Genomic DNA, 23,188 nt, shown 5'->3' with positions numbered 1-23,188 from the left:
GGAGGAGGGGCAGAGAGAGGAGGACAGAGGAAGTAGGCTCTGCATTGACAGCAGAGAGCCCAACGCAGGGCCCACATTCATGAACCTCTAGATCATGACCTGAGAGAGAGTTGGATGCATATCCAGCTGAGCCACCAGGTGCCCCCTTCCTTATTCTTGAATTAAAACACCATCGTGCTTTCATATGCCTCTCTGGTGTGCACCCTCACGTGAATGTGCAAGAACTCATGTGTCTGAGAGTATCTGAGGAGAACCGGCTGAGCTGGTCTCACTGCCTCCGTAGTGGATTTCTTGCCTTAGCATTGAGGGAACCAAGTGCAGGAGGTTACGAGGTATCTACAGATCACTTTGGAACAATTAGGTTCCAAACGGTTCTTATTCTTTCTTAACTAATTGCCCAAGCTTTCTAGAATACGTAGTTTTTTTCAAAAGAGAGAAGGATAACAATAAAGCAAAAACAAGTAAAAGATAGATTAAATCGTAAGCTAAGAGGCCTGTTTTGAAATTTAGATAAGAACTAGAAGAAGGCCTGGCCGCTCCTCAGAAAGCTATGGAAGTTGGAAAATCCCAGAAGTGGTCCTTGTTTTAAACTCCTCACCACGTCTCAGTGATTCTTCTCTTCAATCACCCAGGGCCTTTGGACTAGATGCCTGCCAGGCAGGAAAGTGTCAGCTCTCACCTGGGTAGAGGTGTGGGAGTCTGGAATGGGGTGGGTGGGAGTGGGGTCGGCTTTTCCAGCTAGTGAACCTTGAAAATTCCTTTCAACGTTTTACTTTGCCTGTTTTTAAGAAATTCTGAGGAAGGCTGAGTGGGTTCAGAGGGTGCTTCCTATCTAGGACCAGTGAGGGGGCCATGACTAGTTTAGCCTTATGAAGGAAAATCTACCATCTCTTCCACTAGAATCCCCAGGGTCTCTTGAACTTGGGGCCTTTGAATTAAGCTAAACTTGTCACATTGTAGGGGGTCTTCCTATGAGACATAAAGGCCTGTCCTTGTGCCTTCTTTCCTCCAGCAAGCGGCTGGATTACGTGAACCATGCCAGACGACTGGCTGAAGATGACTGGACAGGGATGGAGAGTGAGGAAGAAGATGATAAAAAAGATGATGAAGAGATGGACGTTGACACTGGCAAGAAGTTACCAAAACGCTATGCTAATCAAGTGAGTAGTCCAGAGGAGGTGAGGCCAGGTCAAATCCCACTAAAGGAAATGTTGCCATAAAGAGAGGAGGAAGAGGGGGCACCTGGGTGGCTCAGTCAGCTGAGTATCTGACTTCAGCTCAGGTCATGATCTCGAGGTTCATGAGTTCAAGCCCCCACATCGGGCTCTCTGCTGTTAGCACGGAGCCTGCTTCGGATCCTCGGTTTCCCTCTCTCTGCGCCTCCCCACTGATTCTCTCTCTCTCTTTCTCTCTTTCTCAAAAATAAAGTAAACATTAAAAAAAAAAAAAGACGAGGAGGAGACGGGAGAAAGGAATGGGGATAGCAAAGAAGCTGCTGCTGTGCATGAAGTGTATGGACTAGGGAAAGAGATGGCTTACAGTGCCATGTGCTGACTGGGGGTCACTGAGGGAGGCTGTGGCTGGTGGGTTTGAGAACATTTACACCCTACGATAACCAAAGGCCGCCGGCCTGCTGCAGAAGACCTCTGAGCTATTGATACACTAACAGACTGCATGCACTTGTCATTTCTTAGTGGTAGCTGTGAAGCGGTTCCGGATCGGGCCTGCCCAGTCCAGCACTGCCCCCACTCCATCTCCTAGGTTGGTCGTCTTTCCCAAGCAGGGGACTACCATGCCAGTCTTGGATCTTCACATTCAGATGGTGCAAGGTGGGAAGTACAGCTGCCCTTGAATATGAGGAGCCTGCACGGCCACCCCAGCCAGCCCATTGGCCTACGTAAGGTTGAGGCCGTAAAACAACGGCTGACTATAACAAACGTGACTAAGTGGCCTATAGGTTGCAGAAAGAAACTGGTGTGGTTTGTGGAGCCATAGGAGAAGCAGGCATGGAAACTGTTCAGTGCTTCAGGCAGTCCAGGTATTCTAGAAGTCAGGGTATCGGTCCAAGTGGGATTGGGCATCTACCTTTCTATTATATTCTTCTCTCTATAACCCAAGTGTCTTGTTACCTCAGAATCCTTTCCCACCTTTAGAATATGGTTTCTGGGTGCACACACTCCCATCTTCTTTCTGTGCCCCAACTACAGCATGGATAACATCCTTTATGACAGAGTATAGTTCAGTTCTATTCAGCAAGCATTGTTGAAGGCCCTGCCCTGTATTAAGCTAGGCTGTGTGTGGGAAGGTAGACAAGGGCCAGAAATGGCCCCTGTGCTCCCGAAATAAGTGGAGATTGTGGTTTTTGCTACAAGAAAGTGAGATTAACTTCCAACAGGGAAGGAAGTAGGGTTGTGAAATCAGGAAAAGGTTAATGAACAAGGAGGCAGGTTTGAAGCATGAGTAGGACATTGATAGGCAGAGGTGCATTCCAGGCAGCAGGAACAGGATGAGCAAGAGCCCTGAGGTGGGAGGAGTATATGGTGTGTTGAGAGCAGTATGCAGGCCAGTAAGGATAGAGCAGCATAGGCTTAGGGGAAGGAATACAGCAGAAATAGGTGCAGGAGGGGTGCCTGCCTGGCTCAGTCAATAGAGCACATGACTCTTGATCCTCGGGATTATGGATTTGAGCCCCACCTAGGTGGAGAGATTACACCTTTAGAAAAGATTACATCCTTTAAAAATGACTCATTCTGGGAAGTACAAAAGCCCTGAGTTTGGGGCACCTAGGTGACTCAGTCTATTGAACTTTGGACTCTTGATTTCGGCCCAAGTCATGATCCCACATCTTATGAGTTCGAGCCCCATGTCCAGCTCTGTGCTGACAGCAAGGAGCCTGCTTGGGATTCCTTCTCTCTCTCTCTCTCTCAAAATAAATAAACGTTTAAAAACAAAGAAATATGTGCAAGAGTTTAGACTTTATTTATTTATTTATTTATTTACTGATTTTAAGGTTTTTGTTTGTTTTGTTTTCTTTTGAGAGAGAGAGAGCATGAGCAGGGGAGGGACAGAGAGAGAAAGGAAGAGAGAGAATCCTAAGCAGGCTTTACACTGTCAGCACAGAGCCCTGCTTGGGGTTCAAACTCATGAACCATGAGATCATGACCTGAGCCAAAATCAAGAGTTGGATGCTTAACTGACTAAGCCACCCAGGTCCCCCTAGACTATGGTTTAGATTTCGGGGAACCACCAAGAATTGTTGAGCCAGGGACAGAGTTGATACTTTGTATGACATGCCCATCAGTGTATATAAAAGGGTCTGGAAGAGAGAGACTGTAGTAGGGAGCTTAACTTTGCTAAAACCATCTGATGATGAGTGCTGAAGGCAGTGAAGGTGTAAAGAAAATGAGGTCATGAATATGAGAAGTATTGCCAGGTTGAACAGATGGAATTTAACAGTAGATTGGATAGAAGAGGCAATATGAGAAGTGGTTAAATGTTTAAGCTCTGAAGTCACATTGACCTGACCTCAAAGCCAGGCTTTTTGTTGACCTTAAGCAAGTTACTTAACCTCTCTAAATCTCTGGTTTCTTATCTGTAGATGAGGATATTTACAGTACTATTTCATAGGATTGTTAGAAGGATTAAATGAGATAGTATACCCTAAATACTTAGCCAGGAGCCCCACAAGTATTAGGTACTATTTTTTTAAACAGCCTTGAGATAAATTCACATACCATACAATTCACACATTTACAGGGTTTTGACACATTCAGTGGTTTTTAATATATTTACAGGGCTGTGCAACTGTTACCACTATCTAATTCCAGAACATTTCATCACCCCAAAAAGGACCCTCATACCCATCAGCAATCAGTTCCCATTCTTCCTTTCCCCCAGCCCTTAGCAATCAGTAATCTACTTTCTTTCTCTATGGATTTGCCTCTTCTAGACATTTCATATAAATGGAATCATACAAGATGTACCCTTTTTGCCTGGTTTTCTTCACTTAGCATAAGGTTTTCAAGGTTCATCTGTGTTAGAGAGCATGTGTTAGAACTTCATTTCTTTTTATTGCCAAATAATATTCTGTTGGGGCGCCTGGGTGGCTCAGTCAGCTAAGCATCCAACTTCGGCTCAGGTCATGATCTTGGGGTTCATGAGTTCGAGCCCCACGTCGGGCTCTGTGCTGATAGCTCAGAGCCTGGATGGAGCCTGCTTTGGATTCTGTGTCTCCCTCTCTCTCTGCCCCTCTCCCGCTGTGCTCACTCTCTCTCAAAAATAAATAAACATTAAAAAAATCTTTTCTGTTGTATAGATATACTACACTTTGTTTATCCATTTATCCATTGGTGACCATTAGAGTTGTTTCCCTTTTTGGCTATTGTGAATAATGCTTCTGTGAACATTCACACACAAGTTTTTGTGTGGATATGTTTTCATTTCTCTTGGGTATATACCTGGAAATGGAATCACTAGGTCATATGGTAACTCCGTGTTTAACATTTTGAGGAACTGTCAGGCTGTTTTCCAAAGTGACTACAATGTTTTACATTTCCACCAGCTGTGTATGAGGGCTCCAGTGTCTCCACACCTTGCCAGTGCTTGATATTGTCCATCCTTGTGAGTAGAGCCACCCTAGTGGGTGTGAAGTTGTGTCTCAGGGTTTTGATTTGCATTTCCCTAATGACTAATGATATCCAGCATCGTTTTCACATGCTTATTAACCATTTGTATATCTTTTTTGGAGAAATGTCTATGCCCCTTTTTCATTGGGTTGCCTTTTATCATTAAGTTGTAAGAGTTCTTTATATATTCTAGATACAAGTCTCTTATCAGATACATAATTTCCAATATTTTCTCCCATTCTGTGGGTTATCTTTTTATTTTGCTGTTGGTATCAGTGGCAGCACTAAAGTTTTAAATTTTGGTGTAGTCTTATTTATGGCTCCTGTGTTTTGTCACTTGTGCTTTTGGTGTTGTAGAAGTACCATTCTTTAAGGAAGTGTTGATTACGCCTTGGTTTAAGATTCGGTAACAGAGAGTGGTGTTGCTATTAACAGGGCTACAGGATGTAGAAAGAGAAAGGGGGGGTTTCAGGGATGGAAGTTACTTGGGTGACCAAAGGCAGTGAATCCTGTTTTGGGTACATTGAGTTTAAGGTACAGAGAGAGCAAGCAGAGAAAGAGATACCTCCTGGACAGGTGCAAATATGGGTCTGGAGGAAAAGAAAGCAATTTGGAAATGAAAAAGAAGGAGAATTAGGAGGTGTCCTCTCAGAAATGGCAGGTGAGACTGCAAACATAATGCGGTCCAGCCCCAGTGGGGCAGCATCTAAGAGAAAAGAAGGGGAACCTAAAACAGCCTCCTGAACATTCTCTACATTGCTTTGGGGGAGCATTTGGAGGAATGTTTGGCAGGAAAAAGAATAGCACCGTGTCATGGGGCTAAGGGAACATGCGTCAAGGAGGACAAAGAGGTGGTGACAAGCAGTGTCACACCAGGAGTGGAGCCGGGAGGATAAGGTGGGGGAGAGGGAAGAGAGAGAGGAGGTCACTGATGGCTGTTGGCAGGGCTGTTGGCAGGGCTGCAAATCTGGACTGAGGGTGTCAGAGTGGGCGGGAGGGCAGCATCAAGAAATATGAAGTTGTTGGGGCGCCTGGGTGGCTCAATCGGTTAAGTGTCCGACTTTTGATTTTAGCTCAGGTCATGATCTTGTGGTTCATAAGCTTGAGCTCTGAGTCAAGCTCTGTGATGACGGTGCGGAGCCTGCTTAGGATTCTCTCTCCCTCTCCCTCTGTCCTTCCCCACTCGTGCTTTCTCTCTCACAAAATAAATAAACTTTAAATAAAGAAAAGAAATATAAAGTTGTTTTAAAAAGGAGAAAGTAGAATAGTTTAACAGAAACGCAGTGATTAAAGGTTTTCATTTTTGTTTTGTTTTTTATGATTAGGGCTTGAGCATTTTGTGGGCCAAGGGGAAGGAGAGATGAGAGATTCCGTGGGAGGGAGTAGTTGATAGGCCAGTCTCTGTGTAGATGGGAGGGATTGTGAGCCATGAGTGGAAGAGTTCATCTTTGCAGATTCATTTTGCCACCCGTGTCCCCCCACCCCCGTTTTTTAAGGCAGTTTTCCCAAAATCTTTTGGTAAGGTATTTGGGGTCACCAGTTTGAGAAATGATCTAGATTAAGAGCATCTCAAGGTCAGGGACCTTATTCATCTCTGAGGTTATAGCTCCTAGAACATAATAGTTATGAGAACGGCAGGCAGATGGACAAAGTAAGATGAGGAAGAGGGTCCCATCACCCAGACACAGGAAGCAAGGTAGTAAGAATTATGGATGCAGGAAATGAAGATGAGGAGAGAAGTTGAAGTTCACAGTGAAGTTCACGCAGCCTCCATTGAGTCAGTGTCAGTTGAGACAAGTCAACTAAGAGCAAGCGGGTGCAGGTCCACTGTCAGCCTACGTGTATTCTCACTTTATATAATAGGATATGAACTTTCTGTTGGTGCAGATGTCGCAGCAGCACACCGCTGCTGATTTTTCTTTTTAATATATATATATATTTTTTTAAGTAATCTCCAACACCCACCGTGGGGCTCAAACTTACAACTTTGAGATCAAGATTCGCATATTTCACAGACTGAGACAGCCACGCACCCCACCCCTGTTGATTTTTAACGCCATTTTTTGGTGTTCCCAGTTGATGCTGTCTGAGTGGTTGATTGACGTCCCTTCAGATCTGGGGCAGGAATGGATTGTGGTCGTGTGCCCTGTTGGAAAAAGAGCCCTGATCGTGGCCTCCAGGGTGAGTAGTGGCCCCCTCCCTATACCAGCATGCCTAGTCTGTAGTGGGAAGGATTCTCTGCACTTCGTGTTCCTCATCTACACCTGGCATGGGGATTGAAAGGCTTTTCTGCAGGAGGGATTTGTCGAGAGCCATCTTTGCGCTGATGATACCTGCAGATTGTGAGGCAAGAGGGTGAGGAGACCTGATGCCTAATGGGAATGGTAACTTCCCACACAGGGCTTTACCAGTGCCTACACCAAGAGTGGTTACCGTGTCAACAGGTTTTCTTCCCTGCTGCCAGGAGGCAACAGGCAAAACTCAGCGACAGCAAAAGGTACCTACATAAAATTATCTATTTATTAAGTTTAAAAAAAATTTTTTTGAAATACATATATATATATTTAAGTAATCTCTACCCCCAACAGGGGTTCGAACTCATGACCCCGAGATCAAGAGTCACATGCTGTACCAATTGAGCCAACCAGATGCCCCTGTTTATTAAGTTTTACAATTCGTAAAAGACAGTAGAAGTTCCTTGGTTATGTATTTTAAAGGCTCACTTTTAAAAATTTTTTTTTATGTTTTATTTATTTATGAGAGTGAGAGTATGAGCAGGAGTAAGGAAGGGACAGAGAGAGGGGGGAACGGAAGATCTGAAGCAGGCTCTCTACACTGAGAGCAGCAAGCCCAATGTGGGGCTTGAACTCAAAAACTGTGAGATCGTGACCTGAGCCAATGTCAGGTGCTCAACCAACTGAGCCACCCGGGGGCCTCTAAAGACTCACTTTGAAAGCATACCTTTGAAACTGTATATCTGGATTCAGGCTATCTTCTTCAAGGTCAGGCCTCCTCAGTTGCAGAATAGATGCAGCCCTGTGAGGCCTACTGGGCAACAAATCCCTGGATTAAAGTCAACACACCCTTCCCACAGACATCCATTACAAGGTGACCCGAGCAGTTTTGAGGGAAAAGGTCCCTCAGAACGCTGAGTGTAAAGTATAATAAACTGTTGCTGGGGCTTCCTGCTAAATTCCCTTTTCCTGCTAAATTCCCTTTTCTCCTATATTTTCTCCTGTATCATCATCCAAACCTTAGCCTCTCCCTCTAACCTGAGCTCGGCTGAGGAGACAAAGATCATGGAGGTTAAATAAGTTGCTCACTGTCATTCATGGAGAAGGTGGCAGAGCTGGGCCTGAGGCCTGCTCTCTTTTCTGCGTGCTCAGGCTCCCTCGGTGGTTCCTCGTGTGCTTGGTACTGAGCCCAGGCTTTTCTACTGGCTTTCAGAACCTCTCACACATGAGCCTTGGTTCACCCATCCTCATGTCTTTCCCCTCCGCGATATACCCACTCCTAGCTTTGTTCAGCTGGCTTGCCTCCCTGCTTCCCACATGTACCATGTTCATTTCACCTCTACACCTTTGCTCATGGCACATCAGTTCTCCAGCCTGAAATGCCCTCCCACCTCCCCTCTACCCTATTGTTTTAACCCTCTGATCTCAGAAGACTGTGTTCACATACCATCTCTTCCATGCAGCATCGCCTGCTGCTCTGATCTCGCTCCTCCGGAATTCCTGTTGCTCTTAGGTCGTGTTGTACAGCTCAGCTCTCAGTTCTCTTCTCTATGATCATCTTATCTCCTTCACTGGATTGTAAGGTTTTTAGTATATGTGCTGCCAAAGCGAGCACTGGATTATAAGGTCCTTAAAGGCAAGAATTACTTACAGGTAATATTCCACGCAGATCATAGTACTTACAATAGGAACTCAAAAGGGCATGTAAATTCAAATGGAAGATTACTTGCCTTTTGGACTGGAGTTTTTCTAAGGTGAGTAAATGTTCCAGTTTATTGAGAAGTTCAGAATAGGGCCACTGGGTGGCTCAGTCAGTTAAGCGTCTGACTTCAGCTCAAGTCATGATCTCACAGTTCATGAGTTCGAGTCCCGCGTCGGGCTTTGTGCTGACAGCTCAGAGCCTGGAGCCTGCTTTGGATTCTATTGTCTCCCTCTCTCTCTGCCCCTCCTCCACCCTCTCCAAATAAATAAACATTAGTCAATAAATAATTAAATACAGAAAATAAAAGTTCAAAATTCCCACCTGGCTTAAGAGTTGCCTTGATCCCACTCATGCTGTCCTACCTCGAGTTGCCCTTAACCTGCCCAGGAGCGAGAAAGGGCCGGGAAGGCGCATCTGGGTGGCTCCGTCGGTTAAGTGTCAGACTTTGGCTCAGTGTATGATCTCCCAGTTCGTGAGTCCACGCACTAACCGTGCAGATCCTGCTTGGGATTCTCTCTTTCTCCCTCACTCTCTCCCCCACCCCCCACTTGCATTCTCTCTCTCTCCTTCTCTCTCAAAATAAATAATTGAAATAAAATAAAAAAGAAAGGGCCATAAAGAACTTTCTCCCTGAGAAACTCTGATTGGAAAGGGAACCCTGTAGTGACTTTCTGCTCTGTGTCCCCAGACTACACCATTCTGGACTGCATTTACAGCGAGGTGAACCAGACCTACTATGTTCTGGATGTGATGTGCTGGCGGGGACACCCTTTTTATGACTGCCAGGTAGGCATTGATAGTCTCCTCATGTCTTCTCCTATTTTCTCCTCTCCTGGGAAAGTGGCCCAGCATGTGGGTTTGGTACGTGACCAGCTTCTTGGTATGCACAGGATGTGGTATATCAAGAACATTATCTAATGTTCCTTGCCTCTTTGAGTGTGTTTAAATTAGCTTTGTTTTAAAAAAAGAAGGAGGAGGAACTAAGGGAAGTACAGCAAATCTTGAGGGGAGAAAAGAGAGAAACGGAGTGGAGGGGCAGGCTGGGACTCTGTAGAAGCTGCAGCCACCCCCTCACTCTCTCTGGAGTGTGGGAGGATTGCTGGTGGGGAGGACCGTGGGCAGCGGGGATGGTACCTGTGCAGGTGGCACAAGGAAGAGAAGGTAGAATGAAGTCACCATCAAATGGTCTCTGGCCACCTCTACTGCTTCACAACCACATCCTGACCCTGAAAACAGCAGGGCCTCCTTGGTTCAACAGAAAGCCTCGAATCTCTGAGGGGCCTGCTCGGGAAGGAGATTTTCCAAGTGAAAAGGGGCCCCGATATTCTCCCCGAAGCGTCACCTTCCGCCAGCATTTTTCTGAGATTGTTGATTCTTAGGAGTGACAGTAGCAGTCATCGGAGTAAGGCTAGGTCAGCCCCTCAGATTCCATCTCTGCTCCCAACACTGCCCTGTCACCGTCCCAGTTTTATAGTAGTGATTTTTTGTGTTCCCTGTCAATTAGTGTATCATAGTATTTCTCAATGTGGTTAGAAATGCAAGTTCCCAGACCTACTGAGTCAGAAACCCTGGGGTCAACTCATGTTTTAATGAGCCTCCGGGCGATCCTTGTGCAGGCCCAAGTCTGAGAATCATGGGTTGTCACTGTAGGTTACCTCTTTCCATAGCCGTTAGCCAAAGCATGATTTTCCAAAGAATGCTGCTGAATTCGTAACAATAATAGCCAAGGCTTGTACTGCTGAGCACTTTGTGAGCATTATCTCATTGAAGCCCTTACAAGAACTCTATAAGGTGAGTACCGTTGTCATTCTTCATCGTACAGGAATGGAAGCAAAGAGCTACAGATGGTAAGTACCTTGCTCAAGTGCAGAGCCACACCTAAAACTCAGATCTCATAAATTCAACCTAGAGCATATTTTCCTTTAATTCTGTTGAAGGATGTTTCATAACATGTATTCACAACTTATAAATTTGGTAACTAAAACTACCTATATTTCTATAATATATAGAAATAACTGTGTTGTTGTTCTTTTAATTTTTAAAAGCAAAATAATGGACAAGAAACAAAAGGTACTAAATAGCTACAGAAGGGTACATACCAGTAATTCAGAGAATGAAGTATATATGAGAAGTTAAAACTCTATAGTAGCCTCTAATCCTCAGAATTAAAATAAAACAAAGGCTAACATAATGTGCTCTGGAGTTAGAGTCCTGGGACCCATGGTATTTTCTGTGGGCAAATGATATAATCCCTCTGAGCCTCAGAGTGCTCACCTGTAAAATGGAGATGATGGTAATCCAGCTCTCAGAGGGTGGTTGAGTACTAATCAGGGTGTGTAAAGTCCTTAGTATGGGGCCTGCCACATAGTAGGCCTTCAGTGATCAGTGATCAGCTCTACTACCATTAAAAATCCTATTGGATTTTAAGAAAAAAATCTCCAAAAATTTTATATAAGTATCTTTCTGACCTTATGGCAGTGTTTGAAGAGACATGAGATCAATGCTAGAAGAGCTTAGATCTTCATAAACTACATGACTATTTCGGATGGAGTGTGTTTGTTCACATCATCATTTGATGTGAGCAGCATTTCATCTTTCTGTTTCCCTCCTCTGTGGCAGACTGATTTCCGGTTCTACTGGATACATTCAAAGTTACCAGAAGAAGAAGGACTGGGAGAGAAAACCAAGCTCAATCCCGTAAGGCCTGGTGTTAGGATTGCTGGATTCTCTATGGGGATTGGTTTGGACTGGTCTGTTATCTAAATATAATAATTATGAATGGACTTATCTTTTTAATTTTGAAGGAGCATGGCATAATGGGAAGGGTGTGGGCTTAACAGCCATCCAGATCTGAACCAGTTTTGGCTTTAACAATTACTAACGTTAACTAACAATTAACAAAGTTACTGACTTCATATAGCCTTAGTTTCTTCATCTGTGTAATAGGGTTAATAACACCTACTTTACAGAGTTGTTCTAAGAACCAAGTGATACAAATGTGCAGGTTCTCTTAACATACTTATGGTATACACTTAATAAATAGTGGTTGTATAAAATGCTAATTATTTTATAATTATTAATAATGCTATCTAGAATAATGTGATCTAGAATAATACTATCTCGAATAATGCTATCTAGAACTCCAGTACAGTGGTTCTCAAACTGTAACGTGCATCAGCAGCGTCCGGAAGCCTGGTGAAACGTAGATGCCTGGGCCCTCCTCACCAGTGTTTGTGATTCAGTAGGGCTAGGGTGAAGCCTGATAATTTGTATTTCTAACAAGTGATGCTGGTACTGCTGGTCCACAGTGGACCACTGCTGGTCCACTTTGAGAACTTCTGCTCTTGTATGTGAGCTGAAAATGACCTCATCTAGTCAGCTAACTCCTTTCACAGATGAGAGTGTAAGCTCAGAGAGGGACAACCTTCCCCAACATCCCACAGTCCAGGATGAAAGCCCAAGTGCTTTTGCTATCCACTCTGATTAAATATGTGACAGCTATTTTCAGGGCATTTTATTAGCAAACACCTGTAGATTGGCATTTGATTGTACTTTGTGCAACACTTTTAAAAGCAATCGGATAACCAGTTACAGGACAATAAATGGGGTCAGTATCTAGTGATGTTATCGGTAAGGTCTTGGGAGAACATGCATTGAGGAAGGGGAACATAGGAGCTGCTCTCTCTGAAATGTTGTTCTAAGCACTCTACGTGTATTATGTCATTGAACCCGTGCAACAACCCCCATGAGGTAGATACTTTCATTATCCTATTTTATAGATGGGAAAGCAGAGGCATATACAGATGAAATGATTGGCAGAGTTGGGAGTCAAACCCAAGCAATCTGACTTACTAGAGTTTTAGTCCTAATCACTTTATTATACTGCTCAGTCTAAAAATCCTTGCTAATGTGGAAGGGGCTTCTCTAGCCCTTCTGTAGGACTGTCATATGGCTGCGAAAATAACATACAACCCCTAAACCTAGCACAGGACACTGGTTCTCAGTCCTGGGTGTGTGTTAAACTCAACTGGACAGCTTTAAAAAAAAAAAAAATGCCTGGGGCCCATCCCAGGCCAATTCAGCCAGAATCTCTGAGTGAGGCATGGGCTTCAGTGATTTTTAAGAGCTTCCCTGATGATTCTTGTGGATAAAGCAAGGTTGAGAACCTCCAACCCAGTAATATGGTGGGGGAGGGGAGGTAGGGAAGGATGAGACTGAACTTTTTTTCTCTGATACAGTTTTTACTTGCTAGAACCAATATTATTTGTAACATGTGCTAATTCTTTGTTGTAATTTATATTTTAGTTTAAATTTGTAGGACTAAAGAATTTCCCTTGTACCCCTGAGAGCCTGTGTCAGGTGCTGTCAATGGATTTCCCTTTTGAGGTAACACAAGCATTGTCTTTATTGCTCTGATGGGATTGCAAGACACAGGGAGCTTGGTTACCCAATGTCTTAGGATATCCTCTGACTTTGCTGTGTCAAAGCATCAGAAAAGGGCTGAAAGCTGATTCCTGGAAAAAGATGTGCCGCTGCCCTTCAGAGCCTCAGCTCTGCTCTGTTAGAGACATCAGAATGCCAAAGCTGCTCGTCTGTGTCCCTCATTTTACAGGTGGAGAGGTGGGGACCCAGGGAGGGACAAGGCTTCCATTCCTAGGTCCTTCTGGGGTGCCTGTTTTCGGCCACAAGCCTGGCTGCCATAGCTGACTGTAAAGTTGGGAGCTCCTGTGACGGACAGACCACAGGGGTTCAAACTCCTTATCCTTCCTTCCTCCCAAGAGCAAATGATGGCTGGGGATGGCAGTGCTTTCTGAACAGTGGTGTGGAGGCAGGGTGACCAACTTGTCCTGGTTTGTCCAGAACTTTCTCGATTTAGCACCAAAATTCTCATGTCTCTAGAAGCTCCTCAGTTCTCAGCAACCTTTTATCATCCTCAGAATCTACAGTTATCCTCTCCAGCCTCAACACACAGACTTTCCTTTGCCCATCGTACCCTTTAAAATTCTGCCTAGTCACGCAGAAGTATTTGCTTGAGCTTGATATAATTTTGTTAAAAGGATCACAGCTTCCCAAATGAGGAAATGGCAAAGGCTGAGTTGCCTTCATTTCTGAGAGTCAATTAAGAAGGTGGTAAGAACACCATCTTTATTTATAACCCTATGCCCCAGTGACAATAAATGCTTTTTAGAGATGAGTCACTGAATCACGGAAAAGAAAATGTGGGACTGTAGGAGGTCTTCCCGTTGAGAAAAACTGAGTTTCCCAGAACATAGCTTGCAGATAATTTAGGGGGAGGTCAGGCAGCCAACAATGGTGTGGGGAACAGGGCTTCCTGACAGCCTGTTTTCCCTGTGTTCAGCAGTCCAGCATCTTGGAGGGGCCTGTCCAGTTCTCCTGGTTTGTGCCCTGTGTGGAGAACATTCCCCATTACAGAGACATCTGAGTACTGAAAAGTACATGGGATCTGGGGACAGAAGACCTGGGTTCACATTGAATTTGTGCTTCATACTGCCTGGGTTTTGGGGGAGGCCCCCAGAGCTAGCCCTAGTGCCATCTTAAACACCCTCAATGGTGGGTAAGAGGGTGAAGTAGTGGGTAGGCAAGCACCCTGTAAACAGGAAAGTGCTGTTTATGTTTTTATTTTCTAAAATTTAGATTTCTAGGTCATTTCTTCATTTAGAGAAATTGCATGTGTGAGAAACAAGGATTCTTTTTCCACTGGCAGTGATCCAGGAAAGAGAGTTGGCCCATTAGAGCGGCCCCCATATGCATAGGCTCTCCTCGAAATACATGGCCCCAGAAGTCACTTTGGTCTCTGATTTCCCCTTTTCTAGGTAGATGGACTTCTCTTCTACCACAAGCAGACCCACTACAGCCCTGGAAGCACTCCTCTTGTGGGCTGGCTGCGCCCCTACATGGTGTCAGATGTTCTTGGAGTGGCCGTGCCAGCTGGCCCACTGACCACCAAGCCAGAATATGCTGGGCAGCAGCTCCAGCAGATTATTGAGCACAAGAGGAGCCAGGAAGGCATGAAGGAGAAAGTCACACACAAGGCATCTGAGAGTGGACACTATGAGTTGGAACACCTGTCTACCCCCAAGCTGAAGAGCCCTCCCCATGGCCTTGACCCCCCAGGGAGCCTCATGGAAAACTAAACAGGGTGGCTCCTTGGGGAGTCACAGGATGGGGCTTGGTCCCAGAAGGAAGGCTGGGGAGGAGGACAATGACAACAAACAGGTGACTTCATTTTAGAGTGGACTTTCCAAAGCCACTCCAGCTGGAAACAGCTTATCTCCTATCTGAAATGCTGGCTCAGACAGTTGAGGGCGGTTTCCAGATTGGATGGATTTGGGATTTGAGAAGTAACTCCTGTGAAAAGTGTATCCCAGATATCTACAATGTAAATATATGTAATTCTTAAGAAAGAAGGTGTTTGTGATTCTTAAAACTTTAGATGGCCATGACCCTCCCCTACCTCCCCCTCCCCCCGCCCCAACCCGGGCTACCTAAACCATGACTGTTCAAGTCTTGGCCCATTGCACTGTTTTTAGCACTTAAGCATTCTGCTGAGTTTCCAGTTGCTGCTGTTAGTAACGTCATTTTCTAAAAGGTCTTACCAGGAACTGCAGTTCTTGGTATTTGAATATGTTTCCTCTTCTGAGAAGTGTGAGTTTCTTTGGTTTAGACACTGCCAGAGATAAAATGCAAATGGAGTTCATTCACAACTTCAACAAACATTTGCGCCTTCCAGAAGATAAGCCTTGTGCTAGGCCCCCCGTGATGTAGAGAATTATAGGGACAGGACTTGGTGTCTGCCCTTGAGGAGTTCGCAGTCCAGTGAGGAAAGACACCCACCAGCAGGACGCTGAGACCATTGCTTTAGGGCTGAAAGATGCATAGAGCTTGGGGCGGGAAAGCAGAGGAGGTTCCATAGAGGAAGTTGGAGCAGAACTGAGGTTCTGAGCAGGACAGAAGGGGCTCTGCAGACAGGAGAGCGGGACTTTCTCACACAGGCAGCAGGGTATGCAGCTGCACCCTCCAGAGCAGGGCAGGACTCCCTCTGGGACCTGAAACAGGTTCAGCACGGCTCAAGTTTAAACGAGAGTTGGGGAGCTGCCCAGGAGGAGGCTGAAGAGAGAGATGGGCCTGTGTGTTCTGCAGAGGTTTTAGATTTGATGTCATGGAAGAGCTCTGAGCCGGCCAGATCCATTCAGATTTGTCAAGTAGGCTCTTTGGCAGCTGTGGCAGTGGAAGATAGTATCTGAAACTAACCAATTCGTTTCTGCTGTGTGTTCAGGAAATGTGTCCCATTTCCTGTGGCCTCCATCTGCTTCTCACAGTGCTTTCCACCTTTCTAGGACTTCTTTTATTGGACAAAAAGACTTCACTATTCTAGTCCAGCAGTACTAGTGTCCTGTGGACAAAATTTCGGAGGGATGCAGGTCAGATCTTGTCTGACTAGCAGTTGTTCCTTTGTGTTGATTAATTCTGGGAACAGATCTGGGCAGAAGTGGTTAAGTAGAGCCCGATTACACAAATTCAGCACACCAGTGGAACTTGCCTCAGTGTTGGGCTCTTACAGAGTTGCTCAAGCTGACTCTGTAAAATCGGAGAAAGAAGACAACTGTCCCCCCCCACCCCCACCCCCACCCCCGCCACCATGATCCTGCTGGCTGCAGATTTAAGCATGCCTACATCAATAAACTCTTTTCTGAATTTGGGTCAATTCTGCAATAGGAACATTGTGCTCCTCTTGCCAAGAAGCATGTTGTTGGCTGTCTAGATGCTACATGATCTTCCAAAGGAAGTCTCTAGTTTGTACTCTTAGCAGGCCAACTATATCATTTCAGGAGCTGTGCATATTAGCTAGCGTCATAGAGACTTTGCCGCGCTCTGCTCAGAAATAAGCAGTCTGGAGAGGCTGCTTCCTCAAAGGACATTCTTGGGAGACAGAACATACCAGCCAAACTTATCACCATGCACAACTTGATATTGTTGAATGATAGATCAAAGGATGTATCTTAGAGGAGTGCCCCTTCTATTTTTAACCAAGGAGCCAATATTATCAATCACTGAATAGAATGTGTCTTCTGGTCATATTTCTTATGAATTATAAAACTACCTCCTGTCACCTGTTTCAAAGATGGTCGTGTAAATAAGTTGTCGTGATTGGATATTAGTTTTCTGGCCACCCTTCTGAACAGCAACCAGTTTCTTTTTTGTGGAATTATCTCTTCCCCATGCAGTGTGGTCTGGTGGGACTATAATCTCGGGGAATTGCCTTCCTTTAGCCAAACATCAGGCTCATGACTCAAGATGGGCCAATCACATGCTCCTCACCAAGCATCTGTATCTTAAGCAGAGGAACAAAGAGAGTGAATCCACTGGAATTCATTTATTTTGTCCTCAGAAAGGCAGAGGGTGTTGCTGAGAACTCACTGAACTGAACTGAGAACTCACTGAAAGCTGTTATACTCACAGGTAGAGTTTGTCACAGTGAAAGGAAACAGATTAGTTAGCCAAGGGAAGAAATGTATGGGGCAGAGTCCCAAAAATTCTAAGTACGAGTCTTCCAGTTGTCCTCTCCCAGGGGAATCATGGACAGCATTAACTTTCCTGGGTACTGTGTGTGATGGTACTCATGGAGTATTGGCAATCAGAGAATCTGACCTGAGCCTTGGTGTCCAAAGTTTTTACTGGGACTTGGTCGTATAGACCTGATTGGCTGACCCCAGTCTCTAGCCTCTCCAGAGGTCTAGCTGATAACACATGATCCAAAGTCCTCATTTCCCCCCAATCACATTGCTAGACTGTCTAGTGTGGCCAAAGACCCCCAGGTAAACACTTTTTTAGGACATTCCAAAGGCTTAGAGCTTATTTCTAGGAGCCAAGGGCAAAGGCTACCAAGAGCAAAGGCTACCCTCCCTTTGAGCAAGGTTAAATTCCTTACTATGTACTCCCTCTATTAGATTGCAGGTTCTTTGAGGTCACAGACCTGGTCTTATTCATCTGGCATTGTGCCTGGCACTTGTATTAATTAGTGTTGGTTGGGTGAATGAAATGATGAACTGGAATGAGAAGGCAGTCTGAGGGACAGCCCCTCTCTTCTCTACTGCATAGAGTAGTGACCCTGGAGAGGAGGCTGAGTGGAGGTATATGGTGGACTGCTAATGGGTGGTTGAATATACTGTAGAGTTCTAAGAATATGAACTGTGGTTCTGTGAATGTGCCTAAAAGGACAACCTGAAAACTTTTCAGGATTGAAGCTATAGATTTCCAGCAAAGAAATGAGTAAAAACCTCACAATACATATTTTTAAGCAGATGTGGTCATTTGTTTTATGCCTTCTGATATGTAGGGCAGGAAAAGTAGAGAAAAGCCTTGAGATTTTGGCAACAGTATGACTGCTTGCTTTGGTAAGACACACTGATTTCTGAGTTCCGCCCTATCTTAGGATTCTGTGATTACACCCAGTCTTTACATCAAAATAGAACTAATTTTAAGGGGCGCCTGGGTGGGGCTCAGTTGGTTAAGCGTCTAACTCTTGATTTTGGCTCAGGTCATGATCTCGTGGTTGTGAGATCGAGCCCTGCCTCAGGCATTACCCTGAGTGTAGAGCCTGCTTAAGATTCTCTTTCTCTCTCTCTGCCCCTCTCCCCCATTTGCTCTCTCTCTCTTTAAAAAAAAAATACAGAGGGGTGCATGGTAGCTCAGTCAGTTAAGCAACTGACTTCAGCTCGAGTCATGATCTCACAGTTCATGAGTTCGAGCCCCACATAGGGCTCTGTGCTGACAGCTTGGAGCCTGGAGCCTGCTTGGAATTCTGTCTCCCTCTCTTTGCCCCTCCCCTACTCACATTTTGTCTCTCTCTCAAAAATAAATATTAAAAAAAATTTTTAATTAAAAAAAAAAGAACCAAATTCATTTAAAAATTTTGTTTCCCACCAAGTCCTGAGAAGTTTGGTCTTGGGTCTTGATTTGATTGTGACTTACCCCGGGCTCCCTCCCCAGTGGGTCCACTGCAAGGCAGAGGCAAGGAGAAGGGCCTGGGAGAGCTGAGAGGTTGGCAGTAGTGAAGACGAATTAAGAATAGCCTCCCCCAGGGGTCCTGGGTATCTCAGTAGGTTAAGCATCCAACTCGATTTGAGCTCAGGTCATGATCTCACGGTTCATGGGTTTGAGCCCCACGTTGGGCTCTGCACTGATAGTGTGGAACTTGCTTGGGATTCTCTCTCTCCATTTCTGTGCTTCTCCCCTGCTGGTTCTGTCTCTTTCAAAATAAATAAATAAACTTAAAAAAGGAAAAAGCATGGCCTCAGGCAGAGCTTCTGGGTGGCTCAGTCGGTTAAGTATCTGGACTCTTGATTTCAGCTCAGGTCATGATCTTGCTGATTAGGGGTCTCACTGAGCAGGAGATGAGAAGAGACAAAATTTGAAACCTGGATAGTACTTCTGGCTAAGACTTGGCACAGACTATTAACATTTGTAGCGAACTTCCTCCCTTCTTCCTTCCCTCCGGCTGGCGGTCCTTCAAGTCTGCCCTCTGTCTCCCTCTGCTTTGGCCCTGCAGGTTTTCTCCCCAGTCAGACCCGGGAAATAAAAGATGAAACTCCAGTCTGTCAGTTCTGCTTCTCTTTGGCAACTTTAACAAAAGCTTTTATAAGGGAGGAAGTTGAAACTGGTTCAAACAAGGTTCTGTCTATTTGTGGACTTAATTTGTCCATTCTGCTCTGGACTCCCATAAGTCAAAGTGAGTGAAAGCAGTGGAACTCAGATGGTACCTCCCTCTTATATCCAATGTTTTCTCATAAGCAACTAAGTCTCCAAGGTAACCAAACCAGTTTGGTATTCTCTGGTAAAAACTGGACCTTGTTGGCTAGAAAGGACAGATCCATTCTTTTAGCAAACATTCAGTACCACCTACTGGGTACTGTATATTGTGCTAGGTTCTAAAGAAAGAGTAATGACTAAGACATGATCCCTGCCCCCAAGGAACTCATGATCTAGTGGGAGAAATGGACAAGGAAGCAAATAATTAGAGTGTTAAGTAAACTCTAGACACAGGTGTAAGGTGTGTAAGTAACATAGAATAGTGACTGATTAACCTGTGATTTGGGAGCGGCACATAAGGTGTCAGATGAGAAAATTGTATGAGGAAAGAGCCAGCTCATGTTCTCATTAAAAACAAAAACAAAAGCAAAAAACAAAAAATGGCCAAGAACAGCAATAGGTAAGGACTGATCCCTAGAGTATTTGGGGTAATGGGGGAATGTAATCTACGTGGGATAAGATTTTTCACCTTTCTTGCAGGGCTCACCTTCAGCCATTCTAGTGGTGGTAGATTTAGCCTATGAGTAAACAAGAAAAAAATGTATAGCCTAGACCCTGGTTAGCGGTATTATTTACTTATTTACTGTATGTCTGTTTGCCTTTTAGAAAAATAGCAGTAAGAATTTTGGGGGATCTTTTATAGCCAAAACATGTGTGTATAGCACAATACATCTTTTCCACAGGCAGTAGATATTTTGGAGCAATGTTTGAGAGGAGCTTTGGATTTTAGTTTATTATTTAAAAAAAAATTTTTTTTTTAAATGTTTATTTATTTTTGAGAGAGACAGAGACAGAATGTGAGTGGGCTGGGGCAGAGAGAGAGGGACACACAGAATCGAAGCAGGCTCCAGGCTCTGTGCTGTCAGCACAGAGCCCGACGTGGGGCTTGAACTCACGAGCTGTAAGATAATGACCTGAACTGAAGTCAGAGACTTAACTTACTGAGCCACCCAGGCACCCCTGTTTAAAAAAATGTTTAAAAAAGTTTTTATTTGTTTTTGAGAGAGTGGGGGAGGGGCAGGGAGAGAGAGGGAAGCAGGCTCCACGCTGACAGCAGAGAGCCCAATGTGGGGCTTGAACTCCCAAATCGTGAACTTATGACCTGAGCTGAAGTCAGACACTTCACCGACTGAGCCACCCTGGTGCCCCTTTATTATTTATTTTTGAAGGTGGTTGTCTTCACTGATTGATTCATTCAATAGATTTAGAAAGGCCTGCCTACTAGGTACTGGGCTCTAGATACTGAAGGGCCAGGGGCCAACAAGATACAAGTGGTTCCTGACTTTCTGGAGCTTACTGTCTCATAGAGCAGCAGAGACTAGGCTGATGGACGTAGAAACAAGGGCACAATTAGGAACAGTGATCAGCTCTCTGATAAAAGAATAAGAGGGCACTGTGAGAGAGAGCAACAGGGAGTCTCAGTGTAGGGAGTAGCCAATGACGATCTTGCTGAGGAGGTGACTTTTGAGTTGAGACCTTAAGGATGAGTCAGATTTGTCTGGTGAAGAAGGTGGGAGGAAGGGGAGGATAAGGTTTCTAGACAGAGACCTGAACCCTTTGCTTTAAAAGCAAAAAACAGGGGGCGCCTGGGTGGCTCAGTCAGTTAAGCATCCAACTCTTGACTTCCAGCTCAGGTCATGATGTTTTGGTCATGATCTCACATGGTCCTGAGATTGAGCCCATGTAGGGTTCTGCTCTGGGCCTGGGTGTGGAGTCTTCTTAAGAGTCTCTCCCCCTCTGCCCCTCCTCTACTCACACACATGTGCTCTCCTTGTCTCTCTCTCTCTCAAAAATTAATTAATTAATTAATTAATTAATTAATGTAAAAACCAAAAGTGCAATTCATAACACCCCTCCTGCCAATATTCCTCTTTGTAATTTATTTTTTACTTTCAGATTTCAGTTCATGTTAATTTAATAAAAATGTGATTTTTGTCTGTCACCTATATTTGCCCAACCCTATCCTCACCTTCCTCCCGAGGCCCTGCAGCCAAGCATTAAAAAATCTGAGGAGGCTATGTCAATACATGTGGATCTACCTTTATATTTTTTGCAAAATGATAATTTCAGCTATCTCATGCTGTGATGGTGAGATTAGATGAAGTCATTTAGAACAGTGCTTGGCACATGGTAGGGACACAAATGTGAACTTAGTATTTCAGTGTATGTGTGTACTGTAATTTCATTACTGAGTTTTCTATTGATGGACCATTATGTTGTTTCCAATCATTTGCTATTAGAAACCATTTGGCATCCCTAAGATTTGATTGACTATGATAACAGATAGTACCATACTTGATTTTGTTGGTTCAAGTGTGCAGTTAAAGGCAAGCCTTTGTACTCCGATTCTCCTAGGATTACTGATGAAAGCAAATCCAGCCAGCTCCCTTGTTCTTAGTTTTGTTACCCCTGTGTCTGCTCAGAAACTTCCAAACGTTGTCCTGTTAGGACTATGATAGGCAGCAGTTCTGGAGAGCTGTCCTCTTACACACCCACACGCCCACACACACAGCTGTGCCTCTGAAAACACTGCTGAGTTTTCTCTCCTAGCTCACTCTGTTAGATTTCTCCCTTTATTTACTTATTTTTCTTAATTTTTCAAAAAATTTAATGTTTATTTATTTTGAAAGAGAGGCAGAGTGAGAGCAGGTGAGGGGCAGAGAGAGGAGACACAGAATCCAAAGCAGGCTCCAGGCTCTGAGCAGTCAGCACAGGGCCCAACGCGGGGCTCAAACCCACGGATCCGTGAGATCATGACCTGAGCTAAAGTCAGAAGCTTAACGCACTGAGATACCCAGGCGCCCCAAACCTCTCCCTTTATTAATTCTCTTCACCTGATCCCTGTACTAGGACTTTAAATGACTGGATCCAAGTTCTAGCCCAACACTAATTAATTAGCTAGCTGTGTGACTTTGAAGAAATCACTGACCCCCGGTGTCCTAAGAATCACTAGGCAAAACTTCTCCTGTGTACACTCAGCAGTGTGTGCTTGCTCAGGTCCCGCTATTTCCTACTCCAGCTTAGTTCTAGAGCCATTCGCCTGCTCTGGGAGAAAAACTATATTTAAGTTACTATTTAAATTTGGGGGGGGGGGAGATTATATATCCACAGCAAGATTTAAACACACTATGCTGTTGGAAGCCAAAATAGTAATTACTCTTGAGGAGTAGTGACTGGGAGGGGACATAAGGGGGATTTTGGCAAGTTGGGAATGTTCTATTTCTTTTTTTTTAACGTTTATTTATTTTTGAGACAGAGAGAGACAGAGCATGAACGGGGGAGGGGCAGAGAGAGAGGGAGACACAGAATCTGAAGCAGGCTCCAGGCTCCGAGCCATCAGCCCAGACCCCGACGCGGGGCTCGAACTCACAGACTGTGAGATCGTGACCTGAGTCAAAGTCGGACACTTAACCGACTGAGCCACCCAGGTGCCCCAAGGGAATGTTCTATTTCTTGATCTGTGTGTTGGTTATATGGGTGTGCTCAGTTTATGAAAATTCACCATGCTGTATGCTCCACCTTTCTGTATGTATGTTATACTTCAATAAAAAGTTAGCAAAAAAAGAAAACCAAAAACTTAAAATGTGCAAAAGACCATATAGGGAAAAGTCCCTCTTTCCCTTCTGTTCTCCTGACTCTGGCTTCTCCTCTTGAAAGACAATCAAATCAGTGATCTTTTCCTTCCTTCCTTCCTTCCTTCCTTCCTTCCTTCCTTCCTTCCTTTTTCTTTCTTTTTTTCTTTTTATGTTTATTTTTTTTGAGACACACACACACACACACACACACACACACACACA

The 23,188-nt window shown here is 44.6% G+C and overlaps 1 protein-coding gene across 7 annotated transcripts in view; it reads left to right on the top strand.

Moving 5' to 3' along the window:
- SNUPN (snurportin 1) overlaps positions 1-14,793 on the top strand; it is a 35,727-nt gene extending 20,934 nt beyond the window's left edge. For all 7 annotated transcript variants that reach the window (XM_049613910.1, XM_049613911.1, XM_049613906.1 and 4 more), the window contains 7 exons: positions 1,013-1,160; positions 6,702-6,806; positions 7,026-7,122; positions 9,250-9,347; positions 11,181-11,258; positions 12,867-12,947; positions 14,396-14,793. In XM_049613910.1, the coding sequence (XP_049469867.1) occupies positions 1,013-1,160; positions 6,702-6,806; positions 7,026-7,122; positions 9,250-9,347; positions 11,181-11,258; positions 12,867-12,947; positions 14,396-14,716 (928 nt within the window). In that variant the 3' untranslated portion in view covers positions 14,717-14,793. The remainder of the gene's footprint in view (positions 1-1,012; positions 1,161-6,701; positions 6,807-7,025; positions 7,123-9,249; positions 9,348-11,180; positions 11,259-12,866; positions 12,948-14,395) is intronic.
- The last annotated feature ends 8,395 nt before the right edge of the window (positions 14,794-23,188 follow it).

Source organism: Panthera uncia (assembly GCF_023721935.1).
Source record: "Panthera uncia isolate 11264 chromosome B3 unlocalized genomic scaffold, Puncia_PCG_1.0 HiC_scaffold_1, whole genome shotgun sequence".
Classification (NCBI taxonomy): domain Eukaryota; kingdom Metazoa; phylum Chordata; class Mammalia; order Carnivora; family Felidae; genus Panthera; species Panthera uncia.
Note: the sequence above shows the minus strand (reverse complement) of the source record. Positions and strands in the feature narration are given on the sequence as shown.